This window comes from Periophthalmus magnuspinnatus, chromosome 4 (genome assembly GCF_009829125.3).
Source record: "Periophthalmus magnuspinnatus isolate fPerMag1 chromosome 4, fPerMag1.2.pri, whole genome shotgun sequence".
Lineage (NCBI taxonomy): Eukaryota > Metazoa > Chordata > Actinopteri > Gobiiformes > Gobiidae > Periophthalmus > Periophthalmus magnuspinnatus.
The window spans coordinates 6869093-6891804 of record NC_047129.1 but is presented as its reverse complement, the minus strand read 5'-3'; the positions used below and the strand labels follow the sequence as shown (position 1 = coordinate 6891804).

Genomic DNA, 22712 nt, shown 5'->3' with positions numbered 1-22712 from the left:
TTGAATTCTGTGCAACCCATCTATACATTTTTTGTGTCTAGAAAAATGGAACAAATCTCTATAGACTTAGCCTGAAATGCCTGTGATTCATGGCATGTTTTCCCTTTTTGTTTCTCTCTCTCTCCCTTTTTCTCTCTCACTCTTTTTCTGCCTTTCTCTCTCTCTCTTTCTCTCTCACAGCTCAGGTCCGCAGGCGCCGCTGTGATCCAGGAACTGTTCCCACGAGTCTCCTCGGTCGCTACTCTGGATATCTCAGACAACGGTTTGCATTCTCTTAATAAATGTCTATGTACTGCCCTGGCCATTGGTCCTTAGAGCATATGTTGTAGTATATTTATGCTTTGATTCCAGCCAACAAGGGTTACACCAGTCCAAAACTTTGATAGGAAGAGGTCAGGAATGCCATATGCCAATTTAATATGCAAATATATGACCCTCTGGAGGAGGTAGATCATTTTCTGTGGTGACCTTTCTAAGGTCACCACAGAAAAGGTCACCATATTTTTCTTAGCAGACTGTTCATGCTATAGCTGGAGATTTGGAGATGCTCTGACCCATTTTGTTGAGCCATCACATTTTGTTCATTTTAGACTGCAATATTGATTTAAAATGGCATAAAAATAGAAAGGGATCCATTGACTTTTTTTTTTCAAAACTGCAGAACTGAGAGGCTTTCTTTATAGTCTTATTTCCCAGTAGAAGATTTTCATTTACTTTTTATTGCTTACTTTTTTTTGTACCTTTTTATTGTTGAAAAATGGCTATGGAACATTTTAACCCTACATGTATGACCTGGACTCTTATCTTTTGGAATAATCACAAGTAAGTGTAAATTAATGAGCGGACACAAAACTTAAGGACATGGAAATCTTTATCTGTCTGTCATAATGTTACATAACTGACCAGCGAAGACGACGCTTCAAGCCTTTTTATCTCTCTCTTTTTACTATCGTCATATGTGTTTTTTCCGGTTGACAGGTCTGGATGCGGACTTGCTCACAGTGCTGCCTGCTCTCTCCAGACACCCCTCACTCAAACACCTCCATCTGGGCAAAAACTTCAATATCAAAAACAGGTGCTGTTTTTTTTTTCTTTCTGGGCCACGCTTCACTCCCCCTGGAAATATATGTGTGTTCTTCAAATATACCGCAACAGCTTAAAGCTTGCCTGAATATGTGTGTGTGATGATTCTACTGTTGTTTCTAAGTGCCCATAGTCACACAGCAGAAAGTGATCATGCCAGCTAATCCTCTGTCTCCCTTTGTGTCTGTAGGCTACTGGACGAGGTGCTACAGAAGTTAGTGCAGCTTATACAAGAAGAAGACTGTGTGAGTAAAAGTGAAGTGTTTCCTAAAAATAAAGATGCTAGAAAATGCCTTGATTCCAATATTTATTTCTTTTGAATTTTTGGTATGGGGCCATTATTACGAACCTTATTTTTTGGGATTATGCTGATAACAAAATTGTATTGTATTTTTTCAGTCTATGATATGTACTAAAACAGGCATGTAAAGATTATTGCATTAAACAAAAATATTCTACTTATTTTTCTAGTATTTTGCAGCCCCATGGGAAACTCATACATTATTTTGATATTTTTAAATACCAACTGAAGTTATAAACTACTCTGAGTTTTGACTTCAGGCTTCAATAGTTCAAGGTTAAGTGGACAGCAGCACGTGTTTTAATAAAAGATGTCCCTCCGTGTAAAAATATCATTAAAAATGTATGACTGAATCCCCGTCTTGTGCTGACAGTTAATATTGCACATCCTCAAAGCCCTCCTTTTTGCAGTATGTTTTGTGTTAGAAGTGTCACTGTCATTAATAATTACCGTTCCTCTCATCCTTTCAGGCATAGTGTCCATATCACATCACTCACACAATGTAAATAATTCATGTAAACACCATGTAAAGCCACTGGTGAACCGTGACATTACAAAGGAGTAAATCTTTGCTTTCCCCTTCGGCTTCTCTGTCCCCAGTCTCAACACAGCACTCAATCTGTATTCTGCCAGCCTCATTTTCATCTAAATAACTCACATATTTGACAATAAACAAGGCATACACCATCAGGTATTACATTATGACCATCTGCCTCATATGTATAGCCCTATACAAAACAACTCTGACAGAACCAGTATATCCAGTACATCTTGCAGATACTTTTTGAAGCATCCTGTTTTCCCAGCTTTACACAACTGTATATTGTTTTTGTTTGAACAGGCCCTGCAGACTCTGTCCCTCACTGACTCAAGGCTGCGGTCTCGGGGCACAGTTCTGGTTAACGCTCTCGGCAGCAACACCTGTCTGAGGAAAGTGGATCTTAGTGGGAACAACATGGATGACATTGGAGCCAAGATGTTGAGCAAAGCTTTACAAATCAACACGACCCTCAGGTATAACTAAAGTAACTTATTTTTATAGCCCAATATTATTCATGCACTTATTCTGAAAATCACACACTCAGCTTGGCTCTGATAAAAGAAAATTGCCAGATCAAAATGCAGGCAAATCTGTTCTGGCTCCTTTCACATATGACCCTGTTTTAGGCAAAATGCAGGCATAAGAAAATTAGGATATATTGTTTTTTAAGTCCAAGATACTGTCAGTGGATGTCTTTAAGTTCATGTTGTGTGGAGAATAGTGTATGTGTGAGTGCTGAATGCATCTCATGTCCTTGCCCTGCAGGAGTGTGACATGGGATCGCAACAACACCTCTGCATCTGGCTTTCTCGACGTGGCCAGAGCGCTTGAACAGTAAGTTAAAAAAAAAAGTTTTTCCATATAGATCTATAAGCAGGATCTGCCGGCATATGTACTGAGGAGAAGTATTGATTAGCGTGATAAAATTACAGCCTTTTTTAGAAACATCATGTGACCAAGCTGAAATTTGTAACATGAGCTGAGCAAATTGTTGCCTTCCATTTTGCTCTCAAATGATTCAGTACTTTAAGACCAAAGATGGGCGGTTTACAAAGATGAAAAAAGTAACACTTGATGCCATAGGACTGTGGCACTCAACTGAACTGTTGGATGTTAAATTTCATGTTTTGCCATGTCCTGGTTTTGTATTGAGCTTTATTTTGTGATTTACTATTGTTTTAATCCCTATTTCAGGCTGAGATTACCCGGGTTAAGTGCTAGTTTAGGATGGATTAAGATTGTTTATAATCTGGTTTACTTTTGTCTTGGTTTACAACACAAGTATTTGTTATACAAATACTTGCTGTGTCTTTAACCCGCTTTATGTCTGCTTTTTTCTTCTCTCATCTCAGTAATTTCACCCTGCAGTACATGCCTCTTCCTCTAAGTGACATCAGCCAGTCTTATCGCAGTGCCCCCGAGAGGACAGAGCAGGCACTTACCAAGGTAACAATGGATGCCACATGTCTGTTAAAAGCAGCGTTCAGTAAAACTCACAACTATAATAAACAGTGTAAAATCATATTCTTGATGTCTATTTATTAAGCAAACAAACAACTGTGTTACAGTTTCATCACTCTGAAACCCATGTTAAGATTAAACATTTATTTTAAGATGGCTTGGTTCTTGGGACCAGCAAAATGATGTATTCACTTGTGACTAGCTGGCTGATGCCACATTATTGGTTAACATTAACTGAATATTTCATTACCTTGCTTTATGCTTTATGGTGTATAATGAATAAAATGTGTAGGTGTTAAAAGAGGTCTGATAGTGGATTGAAGTATTATGCCACGGCACTAATCTTTGTTCATCTTTGACATTTACATTCTTCCATTAATCCTATAGATCAGAGAAAAGGAATAATTTAGCCTTATCCTCCATTCACAAGAAAGGGAAATAAAAGGCATTGTAGATCTGAAGCTGATGTGTATCTAGTTTACTCAAAGAGCAGAGAGTGAAGTCTGAGATAAAAAGGGGCTCCTGCTGTGACAGAAATCAATATGGTGCCTGTGTAATGGACCAAATGAAGATCGGCAAAATACAAAAAGATAAATGAACAATTCTCTGGATTCCTTTAACAATGCTTATCATATCAGTGTAATTTTAAGTAAATCACATCTACACAGTGGCTTAGTTTTTCCTTCATTACCAAAAGATCACAAACAGATTCAAAAATGTTTTTTTATCTGACTTAAGAATGAAGTCCTAAAAGCAACAATAATGATGATGCCATTGGTGACAATGATGATGCCATTCTTATAATGAGTTAAACTGTATCGGTGGCCTTCAGCTTCTATGTGATGCTGTGATATCCCTAGATGAGATGCAAAAGCCAGTCTTTGGTAGTGATTTTATGGTAAACCCGATCATTTATTTTAATGACTACTCATTGAAGTTACTATATTTTAACAAAAACATACATATACTGTATGTAGTAATATTTTATGACATATGAAACCCAGCATGAACACCTCAAGATGATTCACATTACCCTTGGCAAACCCACCAAAGGAATTTTGTGTAAAAACAATCGACAGACAAGGTGTTTTTAAATATCTCAAATAACAGGTTACAAATTCATTTAGAGGTTAGTGGTTATGATTATAGCGTTATGCCTGATGAGTTTAGTTCAGTTTTTCTGTCTACATCATCATCTTCTTTACTATGTCTTTTTCTTTGACAGATTCAACGTGCTTTGGTGAGGAACAACCAAACCCAGCGCTTTTCCCAAAGACAGGCTCTGCGGCTGCACCAAGGCCTGGTCACGAGCACTGCTGAACAGGTTATTACCATCATCAGCATTGTTTGTATTATTATTGCGTGTGGCTGCTTTGTGCGTCTTGTAACTCTCTTTCTCTGTATGTTTCCTAGGTGATGGAGCGGTTGTGTGTGCGCGTCCAGCAGCAGGTGTGTATGCTGCGAGGCGTTGGCGAGATGGAGGAGCTTCAAGCTGCTAAACAAGTGCTAAAAGAGGCCAGGAACTCCCGCGCGGTGAGAACTGTGTGAATTGGCTTTCCAGCGATGCATGGGGCGACTTTATCAAGAGCCAAGTTGGAGTAAATGTGGTGATTTTTCTTCTGTTTAGTTGTATCCATCTCTGTGTGAGTTGGCGCATGTACTGTCCGTGGATGGGCCGGTGAGGCAAAGACTGGACTCTTTAGCGGGAGAACTGGCCAAAGCTGCAGACAAGGAGCTACAGGTAGAGCACTGCAAAATATGATAGATTTATACATATTTGGTCTGGTATGCTTTAAAGGGATTGTACTCGATTTAAAAAAAAAAAAAAATGCTGAAGTAAAATTTGCAGCTTTTAGGGTCAAAATGACCCTATGAAATTTTTCTTTAAAATTTAATAGTGAACTTTTCACATTTTTAAGACAGTAAAAATCAAATACAGCCCCTTTAATTGCCAAGACCAGGGGCATCAAACTCATTTTCACTGGGGGCCACATGAGCAAAATGGCCGCTATCAAGGGCCAGATGTGACTGTGAGGCAGTATAAATGTCACTAAATGTATGTGTCATGTAAAATAAATGTAACTACTTTTTAACTTGTTAAATAACGCTTTGCATTTATTGCTTAGTCAAGTTGCAAATATTACCTGTCTGTAACTGCGTATCCCCTGATAAACTGACATTTTTAAAAGCGTATCGGGGCACACCTGCTCAGACCTTCAGCTCAGCTTCAAAAACAGCCTTTTAATTATTGGACAATTTCTTGTTTTTCTTGAAGACTAACGTGTGCATACTTAGCTCCGTGTTTGGTGTCAAAATGTCGACGTAGATAGTTCACTTTCACAACCGACCGCGCCTCATAACACAAAAAAACATACAGGTTTTTCTCCTTGAACTAACACACACTTGTATTCACCTTCACCTTTCCTGAAACTGCCGACAATTTTCCTGAACATTTTGGGATCATTTGCAAATATTTCTCAGTTCCACTTGTTGGAAAAATCTCATTAGTTTATGGTCGATGCACACATTAAAGCAGCACAGACTTATTTTAAAATGACAGTCATGCCTTTCAATTTACCTTCTTGCGGGCCACATAAAATGATGTGGCGGGCCGCATTTGGCCCCCGGGCCTTGAGTTTGACACATGTGGCCAAGACCGTGTTGCATGAAATGGGGGTGATGAGTGGGGTGTGACATCTAAACAGAAGCAGCAATACACCAGGACTACACAACCCTAAACCATTGTAAACTATTGACTTTGCAAATCTATGACTAAAACATTAAAATATACTCTTGAGGATCACTAGTATTTATAGCACCTTACAGTTTGAGAGTCACTCATCTGTTCAAATTAGCCATTAAAGGTTTTAGGATTCTTTAAAACTGCACCATCAAAAAGCAGCGCAAGTAACTCCTTCCTCTGCAGATGGTTATTTCATTAGCTTTCTATGCAGCCCTGACAATTCCTATGTAATCTGCAGGTGATTGTGGACTCTATGGTGTCTCTGTGCCATGAACTGTGCCCTTTATCATCGACTGCGGCAGAAAGATTGAGCCCCTCTTTGTCGTCTGTTTCTGAGCGAGTGTCCATCCCTCGCTCCTCCATCCGGACCGCCCTGATGGAGAGAGCGGCCCAGGATGTCCACAGGGCCCTGGAGTAAGCACTAATGCCTCTGAATTTGATAAGCAGTGCATTGATTTACTCTCACTTGTATAAATCTTTTCCCTGTGCTCTGCTTTTTGCTTTATAGAGAAGTTAAACTCTCTGTGGTCTCCTATCTCACCAACACCATCGTGGACCAAATTCTGCAGGAGCTCTACACCACACACAAGACGCTGGTAAATGCAGATATTTGCTTAATTTTCAATATGTGGTTTATTTAGGCATGTAATTCTGGCACTGTATTGATCATTTCAATTTCCAAACAAATTTTACATTATGTCAGTTTGATTTAATTTCACATATAATGTTTGTGTGTTTTATGTTGCATGTACACTTTTCTTACTATCATTAAAGAACTGCCTTGACAAGGTACATTTCCCCACCGTAAGATCAACAATGTTCCATTTTATCTTAATATTTTTATTGGTAATATGCTGATTACGTGATGGGGTTTGATAAATATAGTTAGATAATAAACCTTCACTGTACACATGCACATGATATTATCAATACAGGAGTGATCTTTAAAACAAATAGTTTACAGTGTTCATGGCATTGACAGATTTGTATGTTACTTAGAGTCGACAGGTGTCCCATCTGAAGCGGTGGGACGGTGTCGGGGAGGAAGGGACGAGCTGGAGGTACAACAGACACCGAGACTCACTAGATATCACAGATGAGGAGCTCTGTACCAGCATAGTAAGTTCAGTCCTATTTATTTAAGCAGAATTAGTTTGCACTTTCACAATACAACTGTGTAAGACTTTGAGGTGATTAAAAGGAGTAGGAACTTTTGTACTCTAACCTAGTACCCCCTCCTCCAAATTACCACTTAAGTACAAGCCTTTGCCGTTTTATTTAATAAATTAAGTTAAATAATTTTCTCTGTAAACAACAAAATATCCAGTTTTAATAATAAGTATTAGGCCTTTACAAACTCATTCTGAGATATATTTGAGTCTCACATTTGCAAGTCTAATTGCAATTGCAATACAAAATAAACAATATATATCTTTAAAAAATGGTTCAACCCTACTTTTGTTTGCAGTTGTGGTCCTCCCACCTAAATGTCAAGCTCACAAGATTTAGACACATTTTTCTCATGACCCACTAAGAACATGTGTGACCCAGTTAGTGGTCCCAAGTGACCACTGAAGAAAAATGTCACTATGGCAAACTATTTGTTTAGTAAAATCCACATTATCCAGATTTCTCCATAGTTTTACCAGACCCAACACCTGAATGTAGGGGTGGCCATTGCAATAATACAATAAAAATCCAATCACAATCTGCCAATAAGTCATTCAGAGGTTTTATGTTTAATGCAGCTCTGTGCTCAAACAAAGACACGTGTACTTTTCACACCCACTCTTCTTTTGTCATGCTCTTAATGACTGACAGTTGGATTTCCAAACCCAATGTGGTGTGAACTCTCAGAGGAAGCTTGTAACTTTAATTAGTTCTGAACGCAAAATAAAACTACTGTCCATGTGTTACATGTTTAGGAATAAGAATAATAGACTAAGAATACTGTGTGTATAAATATTTCCCAGAGAATGGGCATGGTATTTTCATGAGGATTTGACTGACATCAGACACAAAACTGTCTCATTGAGAGGGAACTTTGCCTTTAGTGGACTTGAAGTTTGAGCCACATCAATTAGAACCGCTAATCTTGCAGTAAAGTTAGACATGTTCGACAATACCAGGCTGCTAACCCCAGAAGGACCCTGTTCTGTGGCTGGACAGTGTCAAAGTTGGTAAGGGGAAGAGGGGTGTTAAATAATTGGGGTCTGTCTCTGTTTCTGCCTGGAGCTGTGAGCTGACACTTTGGACACATGATTGACAGTTTCTCACAAAAGCTAAGTGTTGTTAGCCTGGCAAATATACCCCTACATGGGCAGTTCCCGTGGGTGCTAAAGGGACAACTCAGAAGACAGGAGCTAGTGTAAGTGTGAATTAAATGTCTTGGTTTCTGAAAATACATCTGACCTTGATGTGATTGTGGTCCTTAATGGGCATCAATAATAAGACACTGCATTATGATGAAGTAAATAACACAAATTGTCCTTTTATTATGGTACCTCATAGTACAAATATATTCATGGGGTTTCAGCCTCCTGTTATATGTGACATTTTGAGAACTTTTCACCTTTCAAAATATATGATTTTTAGTTTTAAATTGTTAATTGCCCTGGTGACAGCTAGTGGTTTTATCCAACACACAACATATTGTACAGTTATACATGCAAAAGTACCTCTAAATGACAATCAGTATTTATTGTGTGGTTATAAAGTTAATGTCTGTTCAAGTACAAAACAAAACCTTACTTCTTATTCTCGTGTGACATATAGTGGGCTGACACATGCATAAGAGTATTTTCAATATAGTGAGTGGATATCTGTATAATTAAAGCTAGTTAGTATCATGCTAATTATCAGCAAAAGATCTTTCTCATGGCCAAAGCACTAAAAGCATTAGAGTGTCAATTTGAATACATTTCAACATTTAATTGCCCTCCGTCGCTCATCCTTCTTTTCTAATGTAGGTTTTTTGCATTAATTAAAACATAATTTTGCGTTCATGCAATTTTATCCTGAGCATATTAGATTTTTAGGTTATACCACTGCACAAGTCCGTGGCCTGATTAGCCCAAGGGTCAGCCTGTTTGCGTATTTCCACTGAGTGCACCATTAATACTGATCCTTAAGCATGTTTTTCCCTTTCAGGACACAATAGCCATTAAGAAGCGCAGTTCACGAACAAGACGGATACGTCCTGTCTCTACTAGACTGAGTGAGTACTGCTCTTCCTCTGTCCACTCAAGCATTTCCCGTCTATGTACCATTAGGCTGCTTTTTATTCATCATTCTTCTACTAAGATGCTACAATAAAATGTATTTTGTGAGTATGCACAATATAAGCCTCTTTATAACTATGGCAACTATTGTGTTAATATAATAGTAGTTATTATGTATAAACATACATTTTTAAAATATATATAAATGAGACAAATCCAAAACCAGAAAGCAATATCAGGATTAGAGCTTTAAAAAAAATCAGATACCAATCAATATTAACACTAGTATCGGAAATAGATTCTCATTTGATCAAGTATCAATAAAAAAGTCACATTCAAAGGACAGAAATAAACCTTTCCTGAATAGCTTTAGAATGATCTTGAGCTGTATCACAACAAGTGTAAGGCCGAACAGACTAGTGTACGCCCATGGACCACCATGGAACATACCTGGATGACTCAGGGATTACATAACACCACATGGTAGTATAAAAGAAAGTACTTTTAATTTATTGTTGATAATCACATTCTATTGTCTAAAGAATTACGGCATCGGAATCGATATTGAGTATCGAGTCTCTTCCTTAGTATCGAAATAGAGTAAATAGTGGATTATCACATGAATAAATGATGGAAGATGATGTCATCATGTATAGTGATTAAAATTACAGTTAAAATTCCAATGTATATAAAGTCCAAATACAGTGGTTACAACTTCTTCCCTCCCTGTTTGTGTGTCAGGTTTGTGTGATGACTCCAGCTCCTCTCCTCCACCCTCTGTGCCATCGTACTCCTCTCCTCTGTCCCGCTCAGCCTCCTGGGAGGGTCTGTCGGAGTTACCTACACAGGGCCTGCCTCTGCATCATGTGACCAGAGTGCGCCCCAGGCCGCCACGAAAGCATAAAGGAGCACACATGCCAACTGAGATTGTAAAGACATAGCTATTACAATCATATAATATTATATAATCTAATCTCTAATATTATGAGCAATAATGTTTACATCCTTCAACCCATTTACATGTTAATTTAGCAGTTCAATTCAAGAGATACTGTAAATAATTATATATGCTGTGTATGTATTAGAGATTGAATTTTATGTGTGCAGCACTGCAGTGAAAATGGAGGAATAAGCCCCCTGGATGATGGGATCCCAGACTTCTATACTAAGAGAGTCCTCCCTGACAGGTAAAGTTCTGTATTTCTACTGCACAACCCACCTGCTGGTTTCTTAGTTTTACCATTTATGATGTACATGTCAAAACTATAGAATTTGTACTGTTTACAGTGTTGTTAGTCCTTGTATTCGTTGAAATAACACCATAGAATGTTTTGTTGTTTAAGTGGTACGGAAGTTTGCTAGACTGTCATCAATTTAGAAAACTTTTTTGTTAGAAACATCAGGAGTCTGATCAGAGCACACTTGATCAGTCATTTATATGCAATGTTTTGTGATAGTTTTTAATTTTATCTACAGATATATTGCATGCTTTACCACAAAGTACCCTCTGAAGCTCCAATACAATTTTGACGCTATTTTCTATCCTTTGTAATAGAAAAGCAGTGACATTTCTACACTGGACATTCAAAATTGTTCCTTATTCTTTGTTATAAAGACTTAAAACCATTAGCATTTAGATCTGATGTTAGTTAATTAGTGGAAATGGTCTACTTCATTTTGCCTTCAGTTGCCCTCTTCCTGGAATTTTGAACATTCTGATGACATGGCATTTTAAAGGATCTAAAGAAAATACCTCAGTGAATGAAATATCCTGGTCTCATTCTGGACAGTGCCATTGAACCTGTCTCCTGGGTTTCAGTCAGCTCTCTTCGCTGCACAAGGCTCACTCTCTCAGGAGGAAGAAGAGGAGGAATATGTTGGCCATCTTCAACTTCAGGAAAAACCGCAGCCAAACTCAGCCGAGCCACGGTCCAGACGCAGATGCAGAGTTTTTTGGTGACGGGGGTCACACTGTTGCCACGGCGCCCACAGGGTCTGTACAGACACGAACACATCATTATGACTTTTCTATGAGCTATGGCCTTGAGACACTGCACAAAATCTCATTATCTATCCCTCACTCTCTTACTTTTAAATTCATATACAGTTCTGGGAAAATAAGAGACCTGTGCTGCAGACTGCAATTTATTTATAAATCTGTCTCCCTGTCCCAGGCCACTCTCTGGTCCCTCTTACTCTGTTTTATGAACTCATGAAGAAAGTCAGGCGAGAGTCTCTCAGTTACACACTAATTATTTATTTATTTTTTTATACAGTTTTTAAGTTCTTCAAGCCCTACATAATTTAATTGAATTTGCTGTAATTGCTTTTTCAACATAGTTTTTACTATACATTTGAAGATAATATAACAAGCAAAGAGTATCTTCTATTTGACCAATTGTGAGTTTTGAGACTGAAAAAAAATTTGATCAACAACTTACTAATTGATGAGACATCTACAAACTTCTCTATGTAAGTCGCTGTTTGGTTCCAAACCTATAATCAAATAACTATTATTTTGGAAATTATTTGATTTTATTGTTTTAATGATAATATTGTTCAAAATGATCCTACATGAATAAGGATGTAAAATGTACTACAAACTGCATTTTTTATTCAATTCCAGCTTTCTTTTCAATCTGAAATCATGTTTCCTTATACCCCCTGGCAAGTGCTTGTGTACTCCCAGGTCCCTGTACCCCTGGTTGGAAAACAGCTGTTTTGAACTTGGAAATGTTGTCAGCAGTTGAAAAATAATAACCACATAATTAACAAAATGTTCTTTTCACCAAAAAGTTTAACAAAATATAATTTTCAGAGCTGTATCTCCAATGGACTAAATCATACATTTGTATCCATCCTTCTTAACTTCTTTTAGTCTTTAGTCTTATTTGGGGACTTGGAAGTGTCTCAAAGCTGCCAAATAACTGGAGAGTCAGTGCAGTATGTGTGCACAGATGTAGCCGGCAGGTGGTGGCTCACTCTCAGTATTCAGGAGCTAGCCAAGAGATTATCAACACATTTCAAATACAGATTACCAAGACAACAAGTTACTTCAGCCAAAAGATATAAAATACTTTGTCCCTGGGAAAACTTTGTCATGTAGGACTTTTGTTTTCAATCTGCCTTGTCACTCAATAAAATGAATGTGACATTTGTAGCTGGATTACCAAGGGGCAGTAGCAGGCTCACCTGAATTCTTACAATGCAACGAATACCAACTTGCAAAACAAGCAATTATTATATTATCAGTGTTACTATTTGTTCAAAGTATTATCTCATCTTTTTAGGACAGCCACAGAGAATGTATACACACTCCTTCAGCCGCCTAGATCAGGAGGCAGAGCGGGCTCTCCTGGTGAAGGAGGTGATGGGAAAAAAGCTGATACTCAGAAGAAGAGCCCTCCTGTTCTGAGTCCACCACCAATGTCAGGCTTTCCCCATCCAGCAGGGGGCGGCAACAAGCATCCCTTCTACTCACCCAGAGAGGTAAGTGAAAATAAGTGTGTAATCACTTTTACAGTTACTGAGGAAACTGTTACAGTTGCCTAACAATATGAAGACAGCTATACTTAAAAAAAAAATGCATTTGTAATTAAAGCTCTTATATTAGTGACCACAGAGACCAGGAACAGCCAGTTGGAGATATTCTTACTGTACCAATACATCATCCTAGAAACCAAAATGTTCACTTTTAAAAATGATCATTTTAACTTCTTAAAAGCTGATGTGTGTAGAAGTCTATAATCTTGTGTTCTTTGGCTTTAGCCGCAAAAGTCCGAGTCTGATTCGGTATTTGAGCCTTCAGACGAGACAGACAAGTACTGGGCCGATGACAAGCAGAGAACCTCCGATGTGCTACAACAGACCGAAAAACCTCAAGAGAGACAATGGTACGAAGACCGCACCCAGGAGAGTCCAGGAGACCCCAAAACCATGGACCGGTACTGGACTGAGAGCAGACAGCCTGATCGAGCTATGGAGCGACAGTGGACCGTGGACAGACATACACAACGTCAGATCGACCGCAAGATGGAGAGGCAGTTGGGACCAGGTGGGCGGCACATAGACAGGTCCTGGTCTGAATACAAGCCTGCAGAGGCCCAAACAGAGCATCAGTGGAACGAAACAAGACAACACTCTATAAGAAAACCAGACCGACCAGTCCAAACCCTGAATCTGGCTCAGAGACCACTGCCTCCCTACCCCTCGGACCGCACGCCATCACCCAAGCAGGACTCAGACTTATACAGGGGGACAGAGGTAACAGCAGACTGGCTCCACGGCCCACAGGACCTCCAAGGGGACAGACTGGTGTGTTCCAGCACTGGAGGGGGGCAAGGGGAGATCTGGAGGAACACCACAGGGGGAGGAGGTGGTCCCAAAATCCCCAAACCAGAGCCTCCACCACAGAGCAGCAAACCAAACCTGTCCAAGCTGAGGCAAAGGTCCCGTCTGGAGAGTGCAGACACCATACCAGGTACACAACTTAAAAACTGCATTAATATTTACACACATATTCTGTCCTGTAAATAAACTGCCACTGTGTACTAGTTAAAAATTTACTTGTTTGTACACATGCATCTGATACTCAAGATGTCCCACCATAACACCACTTCTCATTAGGTGCTACTCACAATTTCAGTCAATATTTTGTGGAAGCAGTGTTGTATGCTCTCACAACACTGATGTGAGCGTATAATTACTTACTACTGCATACTATATATATATATATATATATATATATATATATATATATATATATATATATATATATATATGTGCACGCGCCTAGGTGTAGAAGAAGAGGTAGAGCTGGAGAGGACAGAAAAGAAGGAGAAGAGAAAGGATTCAGACAGTCTGCCTCCTCCCATTCCTGAAAAGGTTTGTCCCTTTTCCTGACTGGAATCCATCTTTACTGTGTATTATAATCTCATTTTACAACCGTATGCTATCCTTAATACTTTAAATCTACAGTACATATAGTAGTAATCACTTGTCCTTTTCTCTCTTGACAGCCAAAGACGTCAGCATATGTGAGTTTTTCTAAAGACTTAGCCTTTGACAGGAGCTTACCCCCTCCTCCTGTGCCTCCTCCTGGTCACAAACCCACACACGGATTACCAGACAGAGCAGCGAGTCAGGGTAACTGCACCAAACACTAACAAGCATTGCAGGGTTCATGCAGAGTTTACACTTTGATAAGATGGAGAAATAATCATAATTTTACTATTATATTGTAATATTTTGAAGAGTAAAAATGTTAAGCTATAAGTAATCCTATAAAATTATTGTTTTGTCTTTGCCAACCTCTTGTGGAAAAAGTTGGTATCTTAAGAGTGCGGTCATACTTACATAATCACCACATCAAAACTGGAACTAAACTGGGGCTAAAAATGTAACTAACCTGGACCAGACAAGAAATAAATTGTAAATAAACCAGGACTAGAACAGGACCGAACCAAAGCTTTAATTGGACTTAAATTGGGCTAAAACTAGAACCAAAAGTACATGTCAAAAGTCAATATGAGGAAGAAAATCAAGCAAGCAGACCTAGACTACAATTTTAATTTAGGGTTCACACCGAAAGTAATAATTCCTTCCTTGGCCAGGTGATGAAGGCTTCAGACCACAGGCGCCAGTCAAACCACAGAGAAGCAGGAAGGCCATGTCATGTGACACAGGTATCTTCATTTAGTGTGATACATATGTAATAATCTGTATATGTTGTTGCTCTGTATGTATAGTCTGTGGCTAATTGTTGTTTTGTCCTCACTGACCCCAGGGCCTGACAGGGAAAGCCCCAATAACGTTGAGAAGCCCCCAAATCGCAAACCCCCTGTGAAAAAACCTAGACTTCCCCAAAACAGAAATAAGTCCCTGGAGCTGTCTGGTACAAGTCTCTCTGTTCTATTCATGTTTGTGCCGTTTGTGTTTGTCTGGTTCCCCTCTGCTCTCATCTTGTCGCCCTGTTAAAAAATGAAGAAATATAAACTATTTTACACTTTAAAGTGATAGTATGTAACTTTCTGGAGGTTGCAACTTCAAAACATTCTCCATGGAGATAAATATGTTTTACTCTAATGTGGAATATTATAGCCAAAGGAACAACATTTCCATGGAAACAAGCAGGACAGGAGGAGGCCCTCCTTCAGGCTAAATGAGAGTCAGGTTTTGCACAGATTCAACTCACAGTAAGCATATATGTTTTTCTTTGTTTTTCAGTCCAATAAAAACATGAGTAATGAAAAAACATGCACTTATTTTAATCAATTTTTGCATATTATCTTTTGTTTTTCTTCATTCTGATTCAGGCAGCCACTAAGATTTCAAATGCACTCCCAATTATAAATGTAATTTTAGTTATGTTAAACGATGTCACACTGTCCTTGTTACATTTACATGAAAATTTGTTGCATACACCTAAAGACTATTCAGTGATTAATTGCCATTGTCAAAAGTAACAAGATTTAAATATGTTAGTATCAAGTGCAGTGTATAAAGAGCTGATACATTAAAAGTAAAAAGTGACACTAATCATGTAACTATAATAGGGCTGCACAATATATCACAATCAAATGCTGAATTAGGGAATGGGATTCTTGTATTACTTTATCAGTTCATATTTCAGTTTTCACTTAAATGTTAATGCTGCTGGAATTGTGTACAATGACCCCTCCTCCTTTAAAGTTTGCAACCCTAAACTGTAAGGCACCATCATATAGCCAGAAAACAAACCAGATACTTTTGACTTTTCACTCCCCATTTGAGAATCAAGCCTAGGATCGACTACTATTACATGTATTGATCTTTTGTATTCTATATTACATTTACAGATAGTTTCAACTCAGCACCTGGTCCTGGCGAGCTGTTGTGATGCCTCCGATTTTTACCTCATCTGGTCTGAGCGTTGCCATGACAGCCGAGGAGCACTTCAAATAAAAGCAGGAAGAAAAAAGAATCAGTCGAGGATGCAAAAACCAGAAGAGATCAAGTCCTACACACATCATAAAACATTCACCTCTCGCTTGTGTTCAGATACGTTTTCAAATTCTCACGTCTATCACCTTTTACTGTCCCTGCTTTCTCTGTTGAAACTTTTTCGTGGCTTCTGTATTTGCTAATTTAGAAACCTCAAAAATGATCATCGTCTCTGTGTGAGTGTGAGTGGATGAGCCCAGTGCTAGACAGAAAAAGATATTTATAACTAGAATGTGATTTGTAAATCTGCAATGCATTTTTGACTGCTGATAGTTGACTGCCTTGATTGACTCTTGAAAATGAGTTGCTTCTTATAAAATGATTGTTTATATCTAGTTTTGCTTTCAGGAATTGAAAGGTTGATATATTTTATAGAAAAAAAAATATTATGTATGAGCACTCTCACAGTCTGAATAAAAGTTTAATGAAAAATGTACATAGTCACATATTTGCGTTGGTATAAACTGATTTGGTTTTATTTGTGCCAAGATAAAATTACTAAATGAGGGTGGCTGGTTGAAAAAGACTATTGCTACTTTCAGTTTCAAGAGTTTTAATGAAATAATTCAAAGTAACCAATAATAATATAGTGTACTAACAAAATGCTTATTGGGTTATAAAGTGTTGGGAGTAAAAACAATTGGTATTTAATGATAATCTAATTTATATTGACAGCAGAAGATTTGCTTGAAGGCAAACGCTTAAAGGAAAACTGTCATGATCTGCTGACTGGCTGCAATTATTGTTTTAATAAGTGAAATCTAATAACTAATAACTTCTTGATTGTATCTCATAATTATTCTACACAGAACCACAGAAGATGCACAAACATGTTCTCTGGAAACAAGCAGCTAGATGACGGGGTTTTCATGATCAAAGGTGGATGCTAAATTTATTTCCCGAACTCAGAAATGCCCCCAACCGTCGTCATGGAAACCTCACACATGTGAAGTACAAGAATGTGAAACAGCAGGGGGCGACTGATCCTTACAAATGAGAGGGCCTAAACACATGCACAGTATACACGTTCACCGCACATATAATACACTGGTGATTAGATAGAGCTGCAGTCTCACACGTTGTCATTGGCAACCATTCTCTGACCTTTTTTTTACCAAGATTTTGTAATTCGACACGTGGATGTTGCTATATAGACAGCAGACATGTTTAGGCTTTTTGTGGTGCTGTGCTAAATGTTATTTGAATAAATTAATTTATTTTACATAACAATGAGTCCTTATAGATCTGATCACTTTGCAGGAGTAATAGCAGTAGCAGTAGTAACAGTAACAGTTGTAGTAGCAGTAATAGTAGTAGTAGTAGTGAGTAGTACTAGTGAGTATTCCTTTGCTCTAGTGGGCTTTTTTCCCTTAGATAACTGCTGTTCAAGTTCCCAATTGTGTATCACATGTATGAAGTTCAAATTTTAGCTGTAAGTCAGATATGGTTCAGTGCTCGTATAGTAGTGGTACAAATCGTTGTAGTTTGCTGATTCGTTCAGAATGAGTGAATTTTTAGTTCAAAGATTTTAAATGATAAACTGGGCCACGGGGGGAAGGTGATTTTTCACACGACTGGGACTAATTGCGCTGCTTGTTAAATCCTACACATGTAAGCTGTTATTGCATATTTAGCAGCTTTACACAATCAGTCTGTCAAATCTGCTGAAAAAAAGATTTTCAATGACAATGAAAGCTATCAAATGTGACTGAGGTTATGTGGGCCTATTCATTAGTTTAATAGTTTTTACAGCTGCATGTTTGTCACTTGCTACTGCACACATATCAGAGTAAAAAGTGCCTTTGCATTTTAAGACACTTAAGTCTGTTTGAGGACATACCCTGTAAAACACAGATAGCACAGCAGACCGAAGAATTGCGGATTAATGCATAGACTACAGAGTACTGCTGAATTTGCCATCTCAGTTACAATAACTTCACAGAAATATCACTGAATGCTGCTTTGAACTCAAACTCCTACACATCTTCCAGTGCAACAAGGAGCCCACATTGCTCTTATGAAGAAGTACCACACGCACTCATTATCACTACACTTTTCATTTGAGGTTTTGGTCATTTAAAATGTCCCAGTTTTAGCTTTTCTCCATTCACAGCTAACTAAAATGCATTTACATGATGTAGTTAGTTTCCAAAAACCTAATATAACTAGTTATCGACTTGCATTATTACAACATCATAACACACAACAGGTGGAATCTATTCTACAGCTGTTCAAAAAGAATGGGCAAGCTTCATAAGGATAAAATTGTTGTGATAAGTGTAGTTCTGTTGTCAGTAGGCTATCTATCTTAAGGAAAGATGACTGTGAGAAGCGATCTACTAAGTGAAGTATTAAACCCTACAGTTCTACAATAGACAGAAAGTAGTTGTGTATGGGACTTGATAATAAGCATATAAAACTTGATCTCTCTATTAAGTCTGATCTTTTACAGATGATATAGAGATGCATCACACAAGAAGCATCCAAGCAGCTTCACTCATCGTTCTTCTGCTGTTACCAAGCAACATGAGCTCACATCAGCCGAATGGAGTGAGAGAGAAAAAGAGAGAGCAAGAGAGAGAGGAGAGAGAGGGCATGTGTGGGAAGAGCAAGCCGTTAATATAATGCCACCTAAATCACTGCCACCCACTTTTTGGGAAATACACAATCTCTAGATTGAAATGAGTCACTGGGTCAGTTTTACTATAGTAGGTTTCCTCAAAGATTAAATTAATTCACAAATTTCTAGAGAAACAGCAGCAAAAGTATGTGCCGCAAATGCAGTATTCTCATGAACAGTTTCTTACATTTACCATATTCTGATTTTTATGTACAAATAATGCGGGTCCTGCAGATATTTGTTTCTAATTTAACTTCTGTAACAACTGCAACGCTTAGTTACTAAAGTGAATGTAATCTGAATTAGCTTGAATTGGTGCCAAGGAGTTCAAAGTAAGTAAAAATACAGGTAGCTCTACATACTACAGGCTTATTTAGAGAATGATTATTGAATAAGTTTTTTGTTGTAAAAATGTATTTGGTCCCTCCCCTCATGTCCCTGATGCCTCCTGTAAGCCGTCTTGCAGCAGGCGCACACAGTTAGATGGGAAATGAGTCATGAAAACAGACAATGAGAAGATGCAGTGTAATTTAACCTAATTACAACATGTCTCCAAAAGGTCAGGAGTGAACCGTTGCCATGGGAACCGCCTCAGTAATGGCCGACAGGGAGCGGCGCGTTGGGAGTAGCTATTCAGCGACAGGTGTGAGGTCATAATCAACTTACCCAGACCTCCGCTCAAAACAGGTTATGTCAATACATTGTGTTATTAAAGGCACTGTTAGTAGCTCATCAAACACACATGGACGAGCAGTGCGGCGCTCTAATAAAACCTCTTGGTTTAATAACACTTTTACTGTTTTGAAATACGTTAAAAGCAAAGTACATAGATGGTGGGAGTAATATCTTAGTTTATAATATTGATATATTTAATCAATCATAATCAATACAGTGGCTTTCTTTCCTCATTTTAGAAGTCCTGTTTTGATATCTCATGCTTTGTCCAGGATGGGAGGGACTGAATTAACAGATTTAGTGTCATGTCTCAGTCTGGGAGTGGAGCCAAAGTATCAACCACTTAATCTCTTCATCCCTCTCTTCCTCCTCATCATCTGAACCTCCGAAAACCCATTTACCCCTGGAGTCCTGGTTGAACATCCCCTTATGCTGCTCATATGTCTTCATTAAAGCCTAATGCTATCACCTGATTAAAATGTTATCCATGTCAAGCCATATATATATATATATATATATATATATATATATATATATATATATATATATATATATATATATATATATATATATATATATATATATATATAAACATTTATATGTGCGTGTGCGTGTGTGTGTAAATATATATAAACAAGTGCATAGTTGTAATTAACACTTTTTAAACTACCTTTGATGTAATAGGGACATCTACAGAAACAGATTTTGTGTAGTTATTTATTCTTAGTTTTTAAGATATAGTTCAAGAAGCAGCAGTCACTGCATATCAGATTTTTATTTTAACTTGTTTCCATCATTTTAAATGGAAATAAGTGCATTTATCCTGTACAAGAGGTGCCTGAGTTTCATTCATGGCTCTGTCAAAAAATGTAAACAAAACATTGTATCATGTCACCTTTGGTCTATAAAAAGTAATGTGAAATAACTGTGTGTACTGTTTACACACATGATAATTATCTGATCTTTAAGTTGTTGTTGAATAATAGAGCACGCATTCATTGATCTACTCCTCAGGTTTTGCTGGCGTGTGATGACAGCGGTGTTCCTCACTGCTTAAGTCCACATTACAGACATTTTATGGATGCTGGGGTATCTGTTAATCTAACACAAATTTCAGGGGCAGAATCAGTGCTAATCCCACAACTAGCCTGATAAATCCAGGCACAAAGAGGTCCCACGTGTGGCTGTGGCAGAGTAAACACACACACACTCACACACACGCGCATGTAGCCAAACAAACAAGTGTGCTTGTACATACCCATAGGCTTCACAAAGAGGTCTAAAAATCAATACAGAAAATACCTTAAGAGCAGCACAAACTTTAGGGGATAATTTAAAGATTAACAGTCGAAGTGATGGATTAGATCTGAGTTAGAAAAACACTGGGATTAAGGAAGACTAACAAACAATGACAAGGCAGAAGAATAGACCACATAAAAGTCAACAAATAGACAACAAATGCAATAAAATAAAACATAAACATAATGTGCTCTTGTCTTGTGCGTTCATATGATAAAGGACAGCAAAAAGACATCTCTAGGCATTATGCTGATTAAAAATAATACAAATAGGGATGGTGCAATATTTTTTGGCTAATACCAATATCCAATATTTGTAAAAAAAAAAAAATAGATGAAATATTGGTACTGAATATTGTCTTTTTTTTTTCATTTTCCATTGCCATTTGTTTATACAGCCAACATGGAGCAAACATATCCATATGATTTGATGTTATCTGGAATTCTGGGTTCAATCCTGCGGCAAACTGAATCTAATCTTTTAGTTGCTCCTTATTGTTTCATCAGCTCTTATTGGATTCTCCAAAGCCCAAAGACAAGAAAGAAAATTGTATTAGTCCTTTGTCCATGGGTGTTAGTCAGCCAACACAAGGTCAGCTCGCTGGCCACTTGCAACTCTTACAAATTTAATTCTGATTCAAACAAAAAAGAATTGTTGTTTGTTTTTGATGCTGTGCTTTTTAATTTCTAAAACAGCTGTCTTCACAAAATCGTTTTCAGCTAGAATGAGTGGTGGGTGCAGGTCAGAGAATATCAGATATTTTTTATTGGATAAATTGAGCTGCCAATGTTTCATTACAGGCTGAATGTGACCTATGTGACTGGTGACCATCCACTTACTCAGCTGGACTCAAAACTGAGTAACTGGCTCTGGACACACAAAGACTATTACTGGGCAGAATATGAATCTGTGAAACTTGTAGTTACCAAAGCATCTACTCAAACACTTGCACATGTAAAATAGGTTATGTTCATATAATCGTAGTATTGTATCATATATATTATACAACCTGCTAATAAATTCGACTGCTAATTAAAAACTGATATTTTGTCCTAGTTGATCATCTCTGTAGTTATCAGACCAATAAACGCATGTAAAATATACGTTTCATACCAGACTTTGTGCAATATTTCCAGGAAAACTGTATCATCTCAATTTTGCAATATGTAATGTGACAAAACATTTACACCTCATCTCACTGGATATACAGGATGTCTCTATTCAGTGTGTACTCTCCCTTCTGCCTGATTGATTCATGTGTGAAGTCACATTTGAATTAAATTATCAAAGTAAATCAAATTTCAAAAAAATCCACTAAAGCAATTGGAGCTGTAATTTACTTAGCTTTACCAATCCCTGAGCATTCATTTCCTACGAGTTTGGTGTTGCTCTTTTATTGTTAGTAAATGTTTCATTTGTCTTGCGTCGTGTTGATGAATGAGATTACTCACAGACAGACAGCAACAAACAGAAACAGATAATTGCATTTGCACTTGGCTCTGATTAGAGGCTGCATTGTAAGAGTGAGGGAGGTAAGCCTGCAGAGTTACAACAGATTAGGACATGTATCTGTGGGATAAGGTTAGTTAGTGTGACGCTTCGGACCTCACCTCACACCATCTGTCAGGACATCCCAAAGCCTGATACCCTGTGCGCTGGACCTGGAAATAGATCATATTCATGGGAAATAATATTCTTAACCTACTCATACTCTGTAATTTACACTTAAGATGGAGGGCAGGATAAACCTCTGTTGTAGAATTGACCCTTTAAAAACTGAATTGCTA

At 37.9% G+C, this 22712-nt stretch overlaps 1 protein-coding gene across 4 annotated transcripts in view; it reads left to right on the top strand.

The window, feature by feature from the left end:
- LOC117369451 (capping protein, Arp2/3 and myosin-I linker protein 3-like) overlaps positions 1–16608 on the top strand; it is a 33912-nt gene extending 17304 nt beyond the window's left edge. The window contains exons 18-40 of one of the 4 annotated variants that reach the window (XM_033964684.2): positions 181–262; positions 979–1075; positions 1274–1328; positions 2226–2398; positions 2691–2759; positions 3278–3371; positions 4612–4710; positions 4800–4919; positions 5014–5127; positions 6368–6543; positions 6638–6725; positions 7129–7248; positions 9280–9346; positions 10092–10279; positions 10458–10537; positions 11170–11343; positions 12641–12839; positions 13119–13830; positions 14146–14234; positions 14369–14495; positions 14963–15034; positions 15136–15243; positions 16187–16371. In XM_033964684.2, the coding sequence (XP_033820575.2) occupies positions 181–262; positions 979–1075; positions 1274–1328; positions 2226–2398; positions 2691–2759; positions 3278–3371; positions 4612–4710; positions 4800–4919; positions 5014–5127; positions 6368–6543; positions 6638–6725; positions 7129–7248; positions 9280–9346; positions 10092–10279; positions 10458–10537; positions 11170–11343; positions 12641–12839; positions 13119–13830; positions 14146–14234; positions 14369–14495; positions 14963–15034; positions 15136–15243; positions 16187–16227 (3144 nt within the window). In that variant the 3' untranslated portion in view covers positions 16228–16371. Of the gene's footprint in view, positions 1–180; positions 263–978; positions 1076–1273; positions 1329–2225; positions 2399–2690; positions 2760–3277; positions 3372–4611; positions 4711–4799; positions 4920–5013; positions 5128–6367; positions 6544–6637; positions 6726–7128; positions 7249–9279; positions 9347–10091; positions 10280–10457; positions 10538–11169; positions 11344–12640; positions 12840–13118; positions 13831–14145; positions 14235–14368; positions 14496–14962; positions 15035–15135; positions 15244–16186 lie in introns of all 4 variants that reach the window. The other 3 variants (XM_055221422.1, XM_055221420.1, XM_055221421.1) reach the window with 3 other exon arrangements.
- The last annotated feature ends 6104 nt before the right edge of the window (positions 16609–22712 follow it).